The 20,652-nt window shown below is 34.6% G+C and overlaps 1 protein-coding gene across 1 annotated transcript; it reads right to left on the reverse strand.

Annotated features, from left to right (window-relative positions):
* Positions 1 to 18,158: 18,158 nt before the first annotated feature.
* LOC135613621 (transcription repressor OFP3-like) lies at positions 18,159 to 19,550 on the reverse strand. Its single transcript, XM_065110650.1, has one exon. It carries the CDS (start codon positions 19,205 to 19,207, stop codon positions 18,173 to 18,175), a length of 1,035 nt encoding a protein of 344 aa, XP_064966722.1. The 5' UTR covers positions 19,208 to 19,550; the 3' UTR covers positions 18,159 to 18,172.
* Positions 19,551 to 20,652: the final 1,102 nt, after the last annotated feature.

The raw sequence follows: 20,652 nt of genomic DNA on the forward strand, positions 1-20,652 counted from the left end.
GTGGAGGTCAAGTGGGAGAAGGAGGTAAAGATGGAGTGAGAGACGAGGGGAGGAAGGAGAAGAAAGCCAAGAGAGAGGGAGAGGAATAGAAGCCAATGGAGGTACAAGTAAAGTAGAATGAGATAGAGGAGGCGAAGGTGGAGCGGGAGACGAAGTGGGAGGAGGAGGAGGAGACGGTGGAGGTGGAGTGGGAAGAGGAGGGTTGATGTGAACCGGTTTATTGGTTTAAATATGTTTGTTTATTGGTCTAAACTATTTCATGACTTAAATCGGTTTTAAAAAAAATTAAAAACAAGAAAAAAATTAGCATTTATGAAACAAGAGGTAATATATAGTAAAAATGAAAAATTGGGGTGCCATCATATTAAAAAATAAATAGTAAAAGTATTATTTAGTAAATTATCCAAAAATTATGGTATAAAATTTTTGAATCATAGACTAGCATTAAAGAAATATTTAAACATAAAAAAAATTATTGGATAAGGTTTTGACTCATCTACTTACAATGGTGAGTAGTTTTATACATCACCAATAACAAATTAATGTTGTGGGTATAAATATTTTTTCTGGATAAGATTCTGAATCTTTAATCTTTGGTAAATATATGTTTGATAGGTAAAAAAATATTTAATAAATAGATCTAGTACACTATCAAATCTATATAATTATTTGCACATATAATCCTTACTTACAATCATAATTAACACAAAGGAGGTAAATGTTGGTGCTTGAAAGAGAGAGAAAAAGATTGAGAAGTAGGATAGAGTAGGAAAAATAGACAAGCTTTAATTTTCTTTAGAACAAACTTTTGCATAGGAAAGAATCGAGTACCATATTCCTTAACTTGGATTTCTAAGGTATCAGAGTCTAACCAAATCCATTTAAATCAACTTCAGATACTCTTTAGTCCAATTTCAACCAAATTAGATAGAAAGTAGATGAATAAATCTGGTTTGAAAAAGATTTGTACTACAATTTATGGCTTTTAGACAACATGGTTGGAAGGAATAATCGACACAATCTTTGTTCCGAAAACTCATTCTTATTCTCACTTCCTTAAAATTTTTTTATTTTAAAAAATTTTCTTTGTTTTGATGCTACTATGAGTATATGATAGCAGATAAGATTTTCTCAATTATATAAGGAAATCTCTCTACTCTGTCGAGGAAAATCCTCTAATCTATTGAGGGAAATCCTCTTAACTGAGACATATGAATACATTCAAACTTCTTCAATAAAGCTTCTTCAATAATGCTTCTTCAATAATTCTTCTTATCTTCTATTCTTTCCAACGGTATCTTCAAGTATTCTTATCTCTTGGAATAATTTTTTTGATCAAACTATACGAAGATCGAGAATACATTTCAGATTCCTTTTAGTCTTTTATTTATAATCTTAAACCCCAACCTTATTCTCACATAAAAGTTTCATTTTCTCTGCTTTCCTCCCATGAATTTTCTTATTCAATATGCTGCTGGTGCTAGAGAGCCTTTTTAAAGATTGTTCATGGTCATACTCGTGTAAAATGATCTATTCCTAGTCGTATCTTGGAATAACATTTCCAATCATACTGTACAAAGGCTTGCGCATTCGAGATCCTTTTGATATTTGTTCTTACTCTTAATCACAAATGTTAGTTAGATTTCTTTGATGTGAATGTTTTTTTTTTTGTTTAAACAATATAAGACATGTTTCATTACTGTGTGTGTAAGTAAATTGAAGTTGGAGACGTAGTTTAAATTTAATTCACTTTTTTTTATTTATATGGATACTTATTTTATTAAATAAGGTTAAATATTTGAAAAGGTACCTCATTAATCATATAATATACGCATCAATAATATCCTTTATCATTTATGTATATGTTTATTTGATTTAGTTGTTTATTTATTTATTAAAAAAAATTGTCTTGTGAGATATTGATAGGGGAAAACATTAATTTTTTTTCTAAATTATATTTATTAATTACAAAATCGTGGAAGAGAATTTTCTTATGTGTGTGGCAGGTCATCTCCCATGCTTGACTCGATATATACAACTCATAGTATTGCATCATGCATAGAAAATATGGTGTGCTTTTGGAATGGAAGAAGCTACAAAACTCCTTAAAAGTCTCATTTTCTTTGCTTCTTTGCTACTAGAAATTTTCTTTTTCAATATATTGTTATTGGAGAATTTTTAAATATTCTTCAAGATCATACTCGTAGAGGTATCAATTCCCAATTGTATTTTGGGAAGACTTTATGTCTTGGGACAATGATTCATAATTTTAGATTCTTGTTGTTAGTCGTAATAAAATATCTGATGATTAAATTTGTTAATGAGAATCTTAATAATATACCGTGTGGGATAGAAATGTAATTCAAGAAATGATCCACTTTGTTTATTTCAAATGAATATTTATTTTACTAAATGAGATTAAGTCTTTCAAAAAATATCTCATTAATTGTATAGTATATGCACAAGTAAAATATTTTATCTTTTATTTATATGTAAAAAATTTTGTGTTTCGTGGGTATTGTTAACGAAAAATTATTCTTATTTTTATAGAATTATGAATAAAAGATTTATGGTGCATACAACAAGTCCATTGGTCATTTCCCACATATGACTGACTCAATATATGCACCAACTAATATTATTACGTCTCCCAAGTAGTGTTGTGTTTTTTAGTTATATGAAAGAGACTATGGAATCCTTATTCTCGTTTTAATGATGGATAGCGAAGAAAATTATGATGTTATCAGAGTGTCTCAGAAGATTCTTCACAATCATGCTTATTAAAAGATACATTGTTGGTTATATCTTGAGATGACTTCCTAAATAAAATTGTATGAAGATAAAAAATACTTGCTAGAAAAGTGATTCACACCTTCGGATCTTTTTTATTAGAAAATATCAAGTATAATTTGTACTATTTTAAATCCTTTCATATGTATCTTTCAAAGACAAAATTAAGCTGATAATATTCTTAAACCAAATGGATGCTTATATAAAAAGTAGTTGGTGGGATTCAATTTTTCTCAATCAACTTTATGCTTTTCATTGAATACTAAAGGGTTGTAGAAATTAATCTCTAGAATCTTCTCTAGCTTGTGTAGAACATTTTAGAATCTTTTAGAAGATATATAGAAAATCACTTTAAAAATGACAATAATTTGATTGGTTATAGTAATCAAATTAGGAAACAATACCATGGGATATAAGGTTACAAATTGAATTGTATGTTTGGTAAGAAAATTAAAATATATAAAATAGCCATGCATGTTTAAAAGTATAAAATATGAAAATAAATAATAAATAATCTTAAAATAAAATCACAATCATACAAAAATAAAATAAAATAAAATAAAATATAATTGATAGAAGTTGGAGAACAACATAAAAGAAAAGTCATCAGAGGAGATAAAAAATATATAATAGGAGAGTCGAGATTAAGTGATAAGAATAATACAAGCGAGATGGAAGGAGAGACGATAATATGATCAATTAATTATTTTTATTTAATAAAATGATTAAATAAAGAAACCAAAATTGTCAATAATTTGGTTCTCAATCTTTTTTGTTCAACCATTCCTAATAATTACCAAAATTATTCTTCAAAATTAGAAGAAATAGAAACATAGAGAAAGTCACACTAACTGCTAATATAAAAAAAATGCTGTCAGTTATGTTGGGAAATGGAGACAAACTTTTATATTTTATCAATATATATATATATATATATATATGTATGTATATATATATATATATATATATGTATGTATATATATATATATATATATATGTATGTATATATATATATATATATATACCCCCTCATCCTTTGAGGTTTTCAATATATCAATATGAAGAGTCCAGCATATGGTTTCTCCGGATGCCTCCTCACAATCGTCAATTTTGCTACGAATTCTTTGAGTACTTAAGCTTTCATACCGATTCTTGGTTTATAAAAAATATCAAATTCACTAAGCTCAACAATCTATTTAAGAAGTCTTATGTGGCGTGAGTCCTAGAAAAGACTTCAAGCATCAATTGGTCGATTATAATAATAACATAATGTGCTTAGAAATATGGGCAAACTTTTATTTCCGTCAAGACCAAACCGTAAGGTAACTTTTCAAAATTAAAATATTAAGTTGATCTTTGAATTTATTATTATTTATGAATCAGTATTGAATTGACTGCTACTAATGTCATAGACTTGTAGAGATGTAAGTCTTCCCGTAGGAGCGAACAAAGAGCTTCGGCGGAACTATTAGATAACACTTGAATAGATCAAAGGTACTTTGGCATTATTCTATCCACTAAAAATCCTTTGAGTACTTTAGAATAAGGTTCGTAATTTCGTACCATACTAGAGTTTTGATGTTAGCTTAGTACGGTATGATACTGTATACCGAATGGTATATCGTTCGATATACTACTCGGTATATATATATATATATATATATATATATATATATATATATATATATATATATATATATATATATATATATTCGTTGAAAAAGACGATACGATGTCATTGAAAAAGACGATGCGACGTGACGATGCGATGTCACCATATATATATATATATATATATATATATATATATATATATACCGGACGGTATTATTCAAAATTACATACTTTGCTTTAGAATCTTGAAGAAGGGTAAGCACCGATCACTTGTTTGGGATAAGAATTGACTAAGCGTGTCAACTTAGCCTATTAGCGACTTAACATAGATACTTTATATTGATAATGACTTAAACCTTTTTTAGATTAACATTATGTTAATACAAGAATTATACAAGAATTATCATTGTTACAGGTGAGGTAAGAGATGAAACTACTGGATAATACTTGAGTAGATCAAAGGAACTTTGGCATTGTTCTATCCCCTGGAAGTTCTTTGAGTACTTTTGAATCTTAAAGAAGGGTAAACACCAATCACTTAGTTTGATATAAGAATTGACTAAGCATGACAACTTAACCTGTTGATGACTTAACATGGATACTTCATATTGATAATGGCTTAAAACTTTTTTGGATTAATATTTATGCCTCACTAATAGATAATGATGTCTATGAACTTTCCTAAATTGACATCGAATGCACATTTGGTTGAGTTTAATCACATTCAAAATTTCTTGATAATAGTAAATGTTTCTCTAAGGTCGGACATTTGTGTATCAATAGCACGATTCTTTACCAACCAATCATCCACATATACTTCTATGTTCTACTCGATTTAATATTGAAATATCTTATTGACCATCCTTTAGTATGTTATCCTATATTCTTGAGTCTGAATAGCATAACCTTATAGTAATGTAAGTCTTTATCTATGATAAATGCAGTGTATTCTTCATCTTCTTATGTCATTATTATTTGATTATATCTAGAAAATATATCTATGAAGGTCAGTAGTTCGTAATCGAATGTTGCATCTACCAATTGATTAATCAAAGGGAGAGCGAAGCTTTCTTTGGGGCAAACTTTATTGAGGTCAATGTAATCGATATACATTCTCCTCGTATCATTGCTCTTCTGGACTAGGACTACATTAATGAGCCATTTCAGATAATGTACTTCACATATGAAGTCGGCATGTAAGAGTTTGCTGACTTCATCCACGATCATTGATTGTTGGTCGAGAGTGAATCTTCAAGGTTTCTGTCAGACAATCCTACATTTGGTATTGAAGTTAAGCCAATGTTGAGCTATGCCTCAATTAATCTCAGGCATATCACTTGGCCACCACGTGAACACCTTTGAATTGAAGCGTAGGAAGTTAACTAGCTCTTCCTTCTTTTTTTTGGGTCAATGCCAACCCTACCTTAACAGTTCTATATGATCTTTTAGGGTTGAACACAGCTTCTTCCAAAGGTTCTCCAGTGTCTAAATGTAGATTACTGAGTGAAGGTTCTCATAGATCTAATTGTTGAGCAATAGCACTACTTTCTTTAGCAACGTTATTATTATCAAGTAACATCGCCTTATGTTGAATCTCGGATTTTGATGATGAAACCAATTGATAGTATTTATGATTTGATCTACATTTTGAGTGACACAGGATGCTTCAATCAGGGAGAGACAATTAAAGCAGGAAGAATTATGTTGGGCCGGAGAAAAATATGTCAGAAGATTGGACGTCGAGCCGGAGAATCGGTCGACATATCGGCAAAAGGCTTTGGGCCATGAGTTCGGGCATCGGGCCAAGAAGAGCTGATATTACACCAAGAAAATCGGAGTTATGGAGGTCAACTGACCGATTGGGCAATAGGTCACAAGAGATGACGATATACCAAAGAATCGAACGAAGCGTCGATGAACCAATGACATACCAGGACAATATTTGATTAGCTTAGTAATAATTGTTTAGATCGAAATAGGTTTTTAACTATGCAGGATTAACTACGATAGCAAGGCATAAAGCAAAATGAAGTCTCAGAGTTAAGGACGCGATTTCGTTGGGAGTTCGAGAGTTCGTCGGAAGTTCTGCCAGAATTGACCAAGAAATCTAGGAGCTTGTCAAAAAAGCTCATCGGAACTCGCCACGAAGATCATCATGAAGTCCATGAGCTTACCTGGAATCTGCTGGAACATTGCCGAGAGATCGTCGAAAGTTTGCCGGAAGCTCGTTGGAAAAAACCTAGACTTACGGACTTATTTAGCTTAGTAAATGTCTTAAATTTCATAGTTAGTACATAATTGGGATTGGAATTAGGCCAACCCAATTAGGGGCCAGTTGGACCCATGTATGGACTATGTTGGGCCAAGTGAAAGATCCAAACAGTGACCCAATAGGTGGCACCGTCGTGGCACAATATTCGAGATTGTGTCAGGCGGTGGTACCGTCAGACTGGGCAGTGGTACCCTCCAGTGTCAGTGTCAAGCAGTAGTACTGCCAGTCTGGGTGGTGGTATGACATAGTCTCTGAGAAATTGTCAGGCAGTGGTACCACCCAGTGTCAAGCTACAGGCGGTGGTACCGCCCATATCTCGAAAATCCGGGATGAGACATTTTTAGGCTTCAAGTTTGAATCAACTTGAGGCCTATAAATACCCCTCTCATCCCTAGTTAACAAATACAATAATAGAGAGTGAAAAAGAAAGAAAACACTGATGTAATCTTATGTGAACTCCTCTCAAACTCTTAAGTGCTAGTGAAGTTTAAGAGAGGAGGTTGTGGGGGTTGTAAAAGTTCTCTCCTGAACCTGTCAAAAGGAGAATCGAGTTGTAAGGGTAATTGATTTTTGCCCATTAAAGGAAGATCGTTAGTGGATGCCGGTGGTCTCGACGGAAGGGGAATCGGTGGAGTGGTGTAGGTCACGACGACCGAACCACTATAATTCTGTTTGTATTTCTGATTTGCTATTTATCTTAACTACAAAATGTCTTACTTGCTTTACATCCACTACACTCTTCCATAGAGCTGGTTGAAAATTTTAATGTTATGAAGTAGGTCGACACCGCTACTCATATGCGGTTAAGGGTATGTCTTCCAATAATGACATTATAAGTGGATGAGATGTCTACTACCAAAAATTTGGCCTTATTGTCTTTGAACCCTATGAGTGTGGATGAGATAGGCTACATATTTTTTGCTATTAGGTTGATTTTTTAGAAGGTATCATAATATATTATGACTACATAACTATATATCATCATGCTCAAGATCCAGATACTCCATTTCTTCCTCCCTAAGACGATTGGTTGGTCACCATTGGGATGGAACCACTTCGGTCGTGGTTCCCTTATGTACAATTTTTGACCAAATAAACTATTGCCTCCTACCGTCGAGCCTCCAACAATTACATTTACTTATCATTCAATTGGACCTCTCGATTTTGATGAGTTTTCTTGAGAGAGGAACCTATTAAGGTGCCCTCTTTGCACCAGGTATTCAACTTGCCCTTTTAAGGTATAACAGTTCTCCATGTCATGCCTATAGTCTTGATGGAAATGATAGTATCTAGTTATATCCCTCCTTGTTAGTGAAGCCCTTAAGGGGTAGGGGTTTTGCAAGCGTAATTTCTCTCAAATTTGTATAAAAACTTTCGTGTGAGAAGTATTGAGTATTGTAAAGTCTCATTAGGAAGGGATCTATTCTCCCTTTAACGTGTCATTCCTTAGTCTCTCCATGGAACTTAGATGTTGAGCCTTCTTTTCTTTTGCTACCTTCTTAGGCCTCACCCTTCCTCTTCCCAGCAAGTATTGATTTTGCTATAATATAGCAAGTAGCTTCTTATAAAAGCTCTAAAAAAATTATCGAAAATTAGGTAATAACTTTGTAAAAGAACTTTAATGGCTGAAGGCCGCTGATGTACACATTTATAACAATGAAAGGGGTTAAGTCCGCTATCAGGTGATCCTTATCATTAAATCTCCTAGTTTAGCTTTCCAATAATACTTTCTCTTCCTAAAAAATAGCCGGAGGTCGTAGACTTTTTTAGGAGGTTATAACTGATAAGGCTAAGCTTAAACTCTTAAACTAACTATCCCAAAAAGGAGATGGACTATGGGGGAAGCTTGACAAACTTCCCTTAAAGTAGTGAAAAAAGTCTAACACATTAGAGAATCAAAAGTATCCTAGAGGATCACTTATGAGGTAAATACAGTAATATGCTCGGATGGGTTAGATTTTTCATCATATAATTTGAGCATAGAAAGCCTAAAGCCTTAAAATTAGTTCATTATTTATGTCCCTCGTAAAAGGGTATCATAAGTACAAGTACAACTCTACTTTTAGTTATTTATCTTACTTAATTTCTTTATGAATATCCTCTAATTGATGATCCATCTCATTAAGATGGTCTCAAATTCGTTAGGAAGTCGGTTGACTAAGCGACCAACTCATTCAGAAACTCCATCTCTATTAGAGGTATTTGATTTTGAGCCAAAGGGCGGCTAAGGTAACTTTTGTGGTGACTGAGCTTGAATCGAAAAAGATTTATCTGTTAGGAACGAGTCGGCACTAAGAGGGGGGGGGGGGGGTGGGGTGAATTAGTACAGTGGTAAAATCACATCAGTTTGAAAATCTTTCACATGATAAAACCCATTTCGTAAAGATGCTTAAATTGAAAGCGTATGGAAGAGTAAAGCAAGTAATAAGAAGGCAATTTGCAGTTGAAGTAAAATGCTCAAAAGAAATGCAAACCAAATTTTTATAGTGGTTCGGTCGTCATAACCTACATTCACTCCACTAATTCCTTTTCTGTCGAGGCCATCGGTATCCACTATCGATCTTCCTTCAATGGGCAAAGATCAACTACATTTTTACACCCCTCTTCTCCTTTTCACAGGTTTAGGAAATAACCTTTTACAAGTACTCACTCCTCCTAAATAGAATTCTAAACTTAGACTAGAGGAGAGGATCTCTCAAGTGATTGTAATAGCGTTTTCCCACTTTTAAGCTCTTTGTGCTTATGTAGTTTAACCAGGGATGAGAGAGGTATTTATAGGCCTCAAGTTGATTCAAATTTGGAGCCTAAAAAGGTCTCATCCCGGGTCCTAGCGGTACCATCGCCTGTGTTGGGTGGTACCACCACTTGTAGCACTAACACTAGTTGGTACCACTACCTAAAAGACTATGTCTGGGCGATACCACCGCCTAGACTAGCGGTACCACTGCTTGACACTGGCACTGGGTGGTATCACCGCCTGACATAGTATTAGAGAATGTGCCACGACGGTGCCACCTGTTAGGTCATTGTTTGGGCCTTTTATTGGGCCCAACACAATCCATACATTGGCCCAACTGGCCTCTAATTGGGTTGGCCTAATTCTAATCTCAATTATATGCTAACTATAAAATTTAAAATATTTACTAAGCTAAACAAGTCCGTAAGTCTAGGTTTCTTCTAAAGATCTTCCGGCGAACTTCCGACGATCTCTCGTCAATGTTTTAACGGACTCCCAGCAAGCTCTTGAACTTCATGACGATCTTCTTAGCGAGTTCCGATGAGCTTCTTTGGCAAGCTCCTAGTCTTCTCGGCCAATTCCGACAGAACTTCCAATGAACGTCCGAACTTCTAACAAACTCTCGAACCCTCAACGAAATTACATTCTTGACTCCTAGACTTCATTTTGCTTTATGCCTTGCTATCGTAGTTAATCTTGCATACTTAAAACCCACTTCGATCTAGATAATAATTACTAACCTAATCAAATGTTGTTCGGTATGTCATTGGTTCATCGACGCTTCATCCGATTCTTCGACGCATCATCCTCTCTTATGACCTATTGCCCAATCAGCTAGTTGACCTTCGCAACTCCGATTTCCTTGGCACAATATCCAATCTTCTTATATCGAAGCTCGAACTCATGACCCGAAGCCTTCTGTCGATAGGTCGACCGATCCTTCGACTCGACGTCCAATATTCTAACATGTTTTTCTCCGGCCAACATGATTCTTCCTGCTTTAATTGTCTCTCCATGATCGAAGCATTCTGCATCACGCAAAATGCAGATCAAATCATAAACACTATCAATTGGTTTCATCATCAAAATCCGAGATTTAACAATCTCTCTCTTTTTGATGATGACAACCAATTGATGACGGAGTTAACCTTAACTCCCCCTATCAATATACCATATTGATAGAACTCTTGGATTCAAAAATCCAAGCAATATGTTATCATAAACTTATGCATAATATCATCATACTTCTCATACTTCGCCCCCTTTATCATCAACAAAAAAGAGAAGTTCAACTAACAAGTGTTTAGACATAATTTCAAATCATTGCATAATAAACATAATCTGAAGTTTTATCATTATGCAAGCTAGCAATAATTTTAAATTTTGTAAGTTTGTAAATTTTGTTAGATATGCAAGTTAGCATGTTTTGCTTCTTAAGATAGGCAAGATAGCACTTTTGCTTCTCTTGAGATTGCAGGCTAGCAATTCTTAGTGATGTTTAAGATAGCAAGTTCTACATCATACAAGCTAGCAAATTTTTACATCATTAAAAAAATGGTAAGCTAGCAATATTTGAGATGTTCAAAAAATATTTTTTGCTTCTTGAAATATACAAGTTAGCAATGAATCCAAAGATTTCAACCATCTCATAAATAAATGAAATATCAACTCATGAATCCAAAATTTCATGAATTATTTCAACAGATCTCATTTTAAATAATAAAAAAGAAACATGAGAGTTCAAAAATAAGATATTGATTCATAGAAAAATTTCAAATATCAATATCGAGAATTCAAGATCATGATAGAGATAAAGACATTCCTATAGCAAAAAAAAAAAAGTCATTAAAGAACACATAAACGATCTCGATTCATGTATAATATCTCTCAATTCATTATGAATCATAAAAATTATAATTCTAAAAAATAGTGATTTATTTAGGTAGTAGATAGCAAAAAGAAACATCAAGGATAAAAGATCTCAACTCATATAGGGTTAAATCTTAAGTTATAAATCTCAAAAAATTAGGATAAAGCTCGTTCAAATTCAAATCGTCAAATCAAAATCATTTTCAAGAGATTCACAAAAGCATAATATACATGGATTCACTAATCTTTTATGAAAAAATCAATAAGATAGAGATGAAAAATGTATTCCTTTTTTTTTTTTATGTGTTTCATTTGTAGTTGTTTGTTTTATACGAGCATGCCTTTGTCTTTTTATGCTAAATAAAAACATGCATCAACGTTTAGGATTGAAAAGTAAATTTTATCATAAAAACCATAAAGACCAAAAAATATATATAACACATTAAACAAGGCTTCTTCAAACAAGATATTTGATTCATCATTTTAATTCTAATGATAATATATTTTTCTTTTTATGTATTTCATTTTATGTGATTGATTTCATATAAGTATGCTCAAGTTTTTCATATGAAAATCATCCATCATGTTTAAAATTGAAAAGCAATACAAAATCATCAAGATTCACATAATTGTTTCATAAACACATACATAAGATTAATCTTACTAGGTGTACAAACATTAGATAAACATTTTGTTATATTTTCATAAAACATGCAATTGCCATTATCATTTTCAAAATTACTAGCATGATCCCAAATTTTTTTTAACATTTTCATTACATCATTAAACATGTAATTTTTAAAAAACATTTATATATTATTTTTAAACTAAATTAAAAATAACTCATAAAAAACATCAAGTAATTTCAAAGTAAACTAAGGGGATTTTGATTACCTCGTCGTCGAAAGCCGTTAAGGCGTAGTTTGCCATCTCGCCTTTATTGATTTTCTCATCATCTTCAGATGAGCTCGATTCGTCCTAATGTGCTTCCTTCTTTTTGCGTTCATAGCAAGTAGTTACGTTCTTTTTAAGTTTATTTTTATTCTTTAATTCTTGTTTCATGAACATTTTAAATTTCATAGTGAGGAGTTTAAGTTCATCATCACTTGAGCTTATGCTTGAGTGGTCTTCAATTGTTCTAAGTCTCAAATCCTTCATGTTCTTTGGAAGGTTGTTCTCATGTTCATTTTATACCATATAACTCATTTCATAGGTCATTAAAGACCCGATAAGTTCTTCAAGTGGAAACTTGTTTAAGTCTTTTGCCTCTTGTATGCCAATTACTTTTGAATCCCAATTCTTATGAAGAGAACGTAAAATTCTGTTTACAAGCTCAAAATCCGAAAAACTTTTACCATGTGCTTTTAAACCATTGACGACATCCATAAAATGGGTGTACATATCTCCAATGGTTTCGCTTGGTTTCATATGAAACAATTCAAAGTCATGCATCAAAAAGTTGATTTTCGATTCTTTAACTTTGGTAGTGCCTTCATGTGTGATTTCAAGAGTATGCCAAATGTCAAAAGTCGTTTCGCAAGTAGAAACTCGATTGAGTTCATTTTTGTCTAAGGCGCAAAATAGAGCATTCATAGCTCTAGCATTTAAAGAAAAACTCTTCTTCTCCGAATCATTCCAATGGTTTATTGGAATAGAAGACATTCAAAAATTACTTTTGATGATATTCCATAAATTCAAATCCAAAGAAAGCAAGAAAACTCTCATTCGAGTTTTCCAATACGTGTTGTCCATCCTATTGAACATTAGAGGACGAATGAAAGTGACCCTCTTGAAAGCTGAAAAGAGTCATTTCTCTTAGATGTTAAATTAAATGAGAAAGACGTGGCTCTGATATCAACTATTAGGACCGAGTCGGCACTAAGAGAGGGGGTGAATTAGTGTAGTAGTAAAATCACGCAGTTTGAAAATCTTTCATATGATAAAATTCATTTCGTAAAGATGCTTAAATTAAAAGCATATGGAAGAGTATAGCAAGTAATAAAAAGGTAATTTACAATTAAAGTAAATTGCTCAAAAGAAATGCAAACCTGATTTTTATAGTGGTTCAATTATCGTGACCTACATCCACTCTATCGATTCCTCTTCCGTCGAGGCCACCGGCATCCACTATCGGTCTTCCTTCAATGGGCGAAGACCAACTACCCTTTTGCACCTCTCTTCTCCTTTTCAAAGGTTTAGGAGATAACCTTTTACAAGCACTCACTCCTCCTAAACAGAATTCTAAATTTAGACTAGAGGAGGGGATCTCTCAAGTATTACAATAGCGTTTTCTCACTTTTAAGCTCTTTGTGCTTATGTAGTTTAACCAGGGATGAGAGGGATATTTATAGGTCTCAAGTTGATTCAAACTTGGAGCCTAAAAATGTCTCATCCTAGGTTTTCTGGGTCTTGGCGGTACCACCGCCTACAGCACTAACACTGGGCGATACCACCGCATGGAAGACTATGTCTGGGCGATACCATCGCCTAGACTGGTGGTACTATCGCCTGACATTGTCTCGGAGACTATGTCACGATAGTGCCACCTGTTGGGTCATTGTTTGGGCCTTTCTTTGGGCCCAACACAGTCCATACATGGGCCCAACTAGCCCCTAATTAGATTGACCCAATTCCAATCTCAATTATGTGCTAACTACAAAATTTAAGATATTTACTAAGCTAAATAAATAAATAAGTCTAGGTTTCTTCTGGTAAACCTCTGATAATCTCTCGGCAATGTTCTAGCGGACTTCCGGCAAACTCTTGGACTTCACAACGATCTTTTTGGCGAGTTTTGACGAGCTTCTTTGGCAAGCTCCTGGTCTTTTCGATCAATTCCGTCCGGACTTCCGACGAACTCTCAAACTCTCAACGAAATCGCGTTCTTGACTCCGGGACTTCATTTTGCTTTATGTCTTGCTATCGTAGTTAATCCTACACACTTAAAATCCACTTTGATCTAGACAATTATTACTAAGCTAATCAAATGTTATTTGGTATATCATTGGTTCATCGATGCTTCGTCCGATTCTTCGGCGCATCGTCCTCTCTTGCGGCCTATTGCCCAATCGGCCAGTTGACCTCCGCAACTCCGATTTCCTTAGTGCAATGTCCATTTTTCTTAGACCGATACCCGAACTCATGACCCGAACCCTTTTGTCGATAGGTCGACCGATCCTTCGGCTCGACATCCAATCTTTTGACATGTTTTTTTTCGGTCCAACATGATTCTTCCTACTTTAGTTGTCTCTCCTTGATCGAATCATCTTGTGTTACTCAAAATGTAGATCAAATCATAAACACTGTCAATTGGTTTCATCATCAAAATATGAGATTCAACATTGTGCACTAGATTAGGAATAGAGGCTAATGGTGTAGTCAGAGATAGGATGAATGTAGGTGGGGTTTGATGAGAAAGTTGGAAAGCTGTAGAAATAAGAAGACTGTATGGACTATCCTAGTTAAATCCTATATTTGCACGTGGAAGATTTATACAAGAATTATATATTAAATCTCAGATCTTAATAATGAAACTAATTAATAATATTTTTCTGATGTACGTTTAAGTGATGCAAGACTAGCTTCGATCAGAAGAGGCAAATCGATTAAAGTAGGAGGAATCAGACAATGAGTCAAAGCAAACATGCCAGAAGATTGGACATCAAACCGAAGGATAATTAATGGTGGAAGGTTTATACAAGAATTATCATTATTACAGGTGAGGTAAGAGGCTAAGGGTCGGATCTTGAAAAATCCATTGAAAAAGATTCAGGGCTGTTATACTTAATTGCTATATTTGGTTAAAACCATAATTACATTGGCCGGAACCATCATCAGTTGGAATTATCATTGAGCTATTCTTTTAGATTAGCCATACGTCAACCAATAGCTTGGACAATAAGGGAGCTCTTATTGGGTAGATATCAATGACGTGGAGTGCTGATGAGTCAGTCACATAAGGTGCTATGCTAATAGGACAGTCACATTACTTTTACGATAATAAATAATCAAGTGATCATATCCCATTTTAGATGATTAGATAGAAAGAAACAATATTCTGCAATGCTTAGCAATGGATTTAAATTTATTAAAATATAAAATATATTTTAATATTGTTATTATCACAATAACAATAATGAAAGATATTAATATTAATTATAATTTAATGAAAAGTTAAAACATGGACATATGATGAATATTCAATATATGTGAGGCATATTAGCTAAACGTTTCTTTTTTTTTTTTGAAAATGCATACGTACATAGAGAGAGAGAGAGAGAGAGAGAGAGAGAGAGAGATTTTACAAATTTCATTTTTATCATTTTATCTTTTTTATAAATAATATTAAAATTAAAAAAGAAATAAATAAATACTTTAAAAGATTCAAATTACACAATTGGAGATCAATAAAATCCTTTTTTGTAATATTACGCAAAAGGACGATCAAATAACCTCAATCAATCCAAGAAAGAGAGAATCACGGCTTTCCGGCAACGACTCATGCTAATTCCCCACCATCACATCCGTCGGCATCCAAGAGATCAATCACACTTTTTATGCTTTTGGAGCATATTTGCTATCTAAAGGGACAACTCATGCTTTTACCCTCCTCTCTCTCTCTCTCTCTCTCTCTCTCTCTCTCTCTCCTCCCTTTATTTTATTTCTTGAGACTGAAGTTGATTATAATAATTAATATAATTTACTAATTAAAAACGTTTTTACTATATATATATATATTTATGATATTTCTTAAATCAACTTGTTACATTATTTTGTGTTGTTTTTCTGTGGTTACATTTTATTAATTTATGCCATCCTTTCTATTTTGTAGTACTTATATTATTCTATATTATTAGCACAAAGTTCTATATGTTACATTGTTTACTGCTTTATGTTTTTTTAGAACATTTTGTTCTTTAATTTTATATATTTATAGTTATATTTTCTATGTGTTTCGTCGTTATTTAAATCATATTATTTGGTATTTCAACTTTCAGATATGATCTTTAATCGTTATCCTTGATTTGATGATCCTCATTATCTTGATCTTCTTATAGCAACAAAAACTTGATGTTATATATATATATATATATATATATATATATATATAAACTTTCATATTTCCATTTTTTTTTTATGGTGGATTGTAAAGTGTTGAACTTAGTTGACAACATCATACATTTTCCACCTTTTTGAAAATAATCAATAAATAGCCATTAAAAGAAAAAAAGACTCCAAAGGCAAAACCATATATGATGACATTAATAATTATTTTCAAACACTGTGTTTCTTAGTGCATGTAACATCAACATGATTGATTAAAGATTTGGAAGAGCCTATCAGAAGAAATACCAAAGAGATCACCCCATCAACTCTTTTGCTACATTTTTTCTCCTATTAGAAATAATGCATGGAAAATGACTATAATAAATTCATTATTAATCCCATGTAAACAAGAAGAATAAGGGTTAATATTATGAGAGCATGGAATAATTTAATAAATACTTTCCTAAAACAAATAAAATTTTAGAAAAATATTTCTTCGCAAGTATTTACGATAATGGTGCCAATAATAATGTCATTTGATGCATGAGATATAAATTCAAGATTTAGTGAAAAATAGACAGTGGATGAACAAAATGGCATTATATTGTAAATCAATTTTCCATAGTCAAATGGCAGTATGCTCTGATTAGAACATCAGAAAATAAATATAAATATGTATGTAATCACCCAAAACTATAATATGTTCTCAAGAAAATCGATTACATACCTTGAAGTCATTATTCTTTAATTTTTGGATCTAAACAGTACACAAAAACTATTTTGATTATTTTCATGATATCCAACAATAAAAGTTTGTGGGAGACTGGTTGAAATTATGACCTCCAAGAAATGGCACTTTTGAAGCCATTTATAGTGAAATGAATGAGAAACAACTACAACCAGCAACAGGTTGCTAAAGAGTCTTTATGGTCATCACAAGTGGCATAAAATGAATTGAGAATATACCTCAGATTTACTACATTTGCATATTCTTTAATATGAATGGACATCAGTACATGGAAAATTTATTATTTTTCTCCAAGATTATTTTTTTTTCCTGATTCTGAAATCATATGTTGAACCCTTTAAAACTCTGAACTGTGACAGTAAGAACAGTTCAATAGTTTTAAGGATCATTATGATATCGTGTCTTATCAGTTGATGTTTCAAAGCTATCACCTCCGGAAGGACTGCTGATGAACAACAATTAAGATCCCAAAAGAACATTAAATGAATCGGTTGATGTTTCAAAGCTATCACCTCCGTAAGGACTGCTGATGAACAACAATTAAGATCCCAAACGAACAATAAATGAATGACATCTGAAGCCTCTGCATAGTGTATTAGATTCTTGACAGATCTCAGTGCTTCCTTTACTGTTCCCTGATTTAAAATCTTGTCAGATCTCACCTAATAGTATGTTTCTTGTCTGCATTGCAAATGGTACGCAGGATTCAGAATTATCTGAAGGTTCTAAATCCACTGTCCTTTCTACTTTTTTGCTCACCTCTGTTTCACCTGGTTAGTAGCGAGACCAAGGTAAAGATCCAGTGGTCTCATGGACTACAATTAGATCTGCAATTTAAGATCTTGTGTCCTTCATCGTGCTTGTGGGGTGGGGTACCTTCCATCAAACATGAACTTGTCGTTTTGGTGCAGCGTCGGAGGAAACTGCATGGCCATGAGGAATAATGTGGCAGAGCTTCCCATGCCATTTGCTTGAAATCGAATCTGTGTTTGCTCATTGTAATCTTTGTTTACATTAGCAATGATAGGGATGAACTCATAAATCAGAGCTATTATATATATATAATGTTGTGGAATCACTCTTCGGTACAGTAATACTACAGATTTAAGCTTGTCAGTTCAAACCAAATTTGCTCGAACACCGCGACGATCACACCGTGGTACTCGTCGGAATTCAGAGACAGATAGCAGGCGAGCAGTTCTTCCAAATCTTTCGATGCCCGGATGTTGTTCTCCACTATCATCTCCACCATGGAGTCCCTGAAGTCCCTCCGAGGGTCCGACGACGATTTGACGACTGCAAAGCTGCCGGATAAGCCCTTGCCTTTCTGCATCGCCGCCGGCGCTGTCGACGTGCCGCTCCTCCGGTTGCAGCGAGGTCGAAGCTTCTTGCAGGCCAGCCGCGGGGAGTTTCCTCGCGTCCGGAGCCGGTGAAGCCCCGGCGATGACCTCTTTGCTGAAGCGTTGCGATGGCTCACCACCTTTCCCACCACAGTCTTGTCTTGGAATTTTGTCGGGTCAGATTCGTCCTTGCTGGGCTTTGTGGCGATCGGAGGGAGTTCCAACTCCGAGAGCTCGTCGGAGGCTCTGCGGCCCACGTCGATGGTGATGTCGCTGGCGGAGGAGGTGAACCTGCAGTCGAAGCGTGACCACGAGGCGACACGATCGAAGCTGAGCCGATCGATGGCGTTGGTGTTGCACGGATATCCGTGATCACGATCGACGTAGGGGTCTCGCAGGTGCGGCGGGCTCTCGGGAGCGGCCGCCCGCGCAGGGAACACAGAGATGGACTCGGTCTTCCACACCCTGCAGCTGCAGCCGGCAGAGACGGAGGAGGTGACCAGCTTGATGTTGTCGCTGGGATCCGCCACGGTCTCTCTTCTGCTCCTCCTCTTGGATTTCCTTGGTGGCTCGATGGACTTCTCTGCTTGTGATCTGCTGGAGACATAGCATGAGGCTCTGCTGGGGAGGATCCTTGCCTGTGGAGGCGGCAAGGGCGTGGGTGCAGGCTGGCTTCTCTTGGTGGACTGTGACATGCTGTGATCTCTTCTTCCTCTGAGGCTCATGAACTTGAGCTTGTAGAACCAAGCATACGGCAGCATGTCAGAGAGCTTGAACCTGTTCTTTCCCATCAGCTTGTGAAACCAGAATCAACCCGAGGTAGAGAATAATGTCTCCCACAACAATGAAATGGAAGCCAAGGAAGGAGTCTTCTGAACTCAATATGACGTTCTAATTAGGAATACAAGAAAGCACCAGTGGAAATTAAGACTTCATCTTCCTCCCTCCTCCAGCCATTGCCTAATTCCGCAGTGACTACCAGAAAAACACAGCAACTACTACCTACAAGGATAGCATAAACGCTAAGCTAAGCTACTGCTTACTTGGCTGCAAACGAAACGTGGAGACAGGATATGTAGAGGAAAGACGAGTAGTAAATGGCTCAGTGGTAAGTGCGGAAGGGAGGAGGAGGAGGAGGGAGATAAATAGGGAGGAAAAGGGAAGACGAGAATTGTATGTGAGCTGATACTCTGGTGGGTTTATAGAAACATGGGGGGGAAGTAAAAGGTGAAGAGATGAAAGAGAAGAAGGGTGGCGGTTTGGATTCTTCTTGTCTTGATCATGAAGCAACACATTCATACTTGTTCTTGGATGGAGGAGGCCATCTGCAAATTTAGGTGATCAGTACATGCAAAATTGTTATTTATCGGATGGCACACAGACAAAGGCTCCTTCCCTTCCTAACCAGGCAAAGAGAACACTTTGTCTTTTGTTTCTGAGACTTGAAAAGGAGATGTGACAAAAGTTAATTTTGTTTATTTTTTTGTTTTAGCAAAACTAAGGGATGATTTATTAACTTATAAGTCTAGGTTTTGATATTTTTATTTGATATTTTAGCTTAAATGATTATAAAATATTCCTCTGGGTATATTTATAAATAATATTCAAATTGATAAGAGCATCGATCATAGATCGGACTAATCTCGATACACTTACATGTTATATCTTTGTCGTATCAATCATTCAATGATTCAAGAATAATTGCCCTGATTCATGAGTATGATTATAAGCGACGATCAAACTCTCATCACAATACACAACCACAATTCTTTGCAAATGTATGATGTAAAAAAAAATCTAAATAAAGAATCAATATTGCACAAATATTACAACTCACAATCCATGACAAAGATTTGAATTGGATAACAATAAATTTAGAAAAATAGTCAATATAAAGTTTAAGATATATAATTTTTTCACATAAGTTCAGAAATTCTATAGAAAATTTTCATATCTTCTCCATTGAGAGAATCCCAACTATCTATCACTGCTATAAACAAAATCAGAAATTAAAGTGTTTAAGCAAACAAAACAATGGCAAAATGTGGATATGATTTTGCGGAATTTGGATGAGACAAACAACTTTTAATGCACCCTGATACAAAGATCATTCAATCCATGTAGCCAATATCAATTGAGTTGCTCATTCGCCATCAAACACCAGGATGGGGTCAGTTAACTATCAAGGAGGAAGGAAATCTACTGGTGCCAAAAGGGGTACAGTACTTGGATTCGA

Source organism: Musa acuminata, chromosome BXJ2-6 (assembly GCF_036884655.1).
Source record: "Musa acuminata AAA Group cultivar baxijiao chromosome BXJ2-6, Cavendish_Baxijiao_AAA, whole genome shotgun sequence".
Taxonomy (NCBI): Eukaryota; Viridiplantae; Streptophyta; class Magnoliopsida; order Zingiberales; family Musaceae; genus Musa; species Musa acuminata.

Bases quoted from the DNA above. Each gene is read 5' to 3' on its own strand.
- LOC135613621 (XM_065110650.1), bottom strand. From the start codon at position 19,207: ATGGGAAAGAACAGGTTCAAGCTCTCTGACATGCTGCCGTATGCTTGG.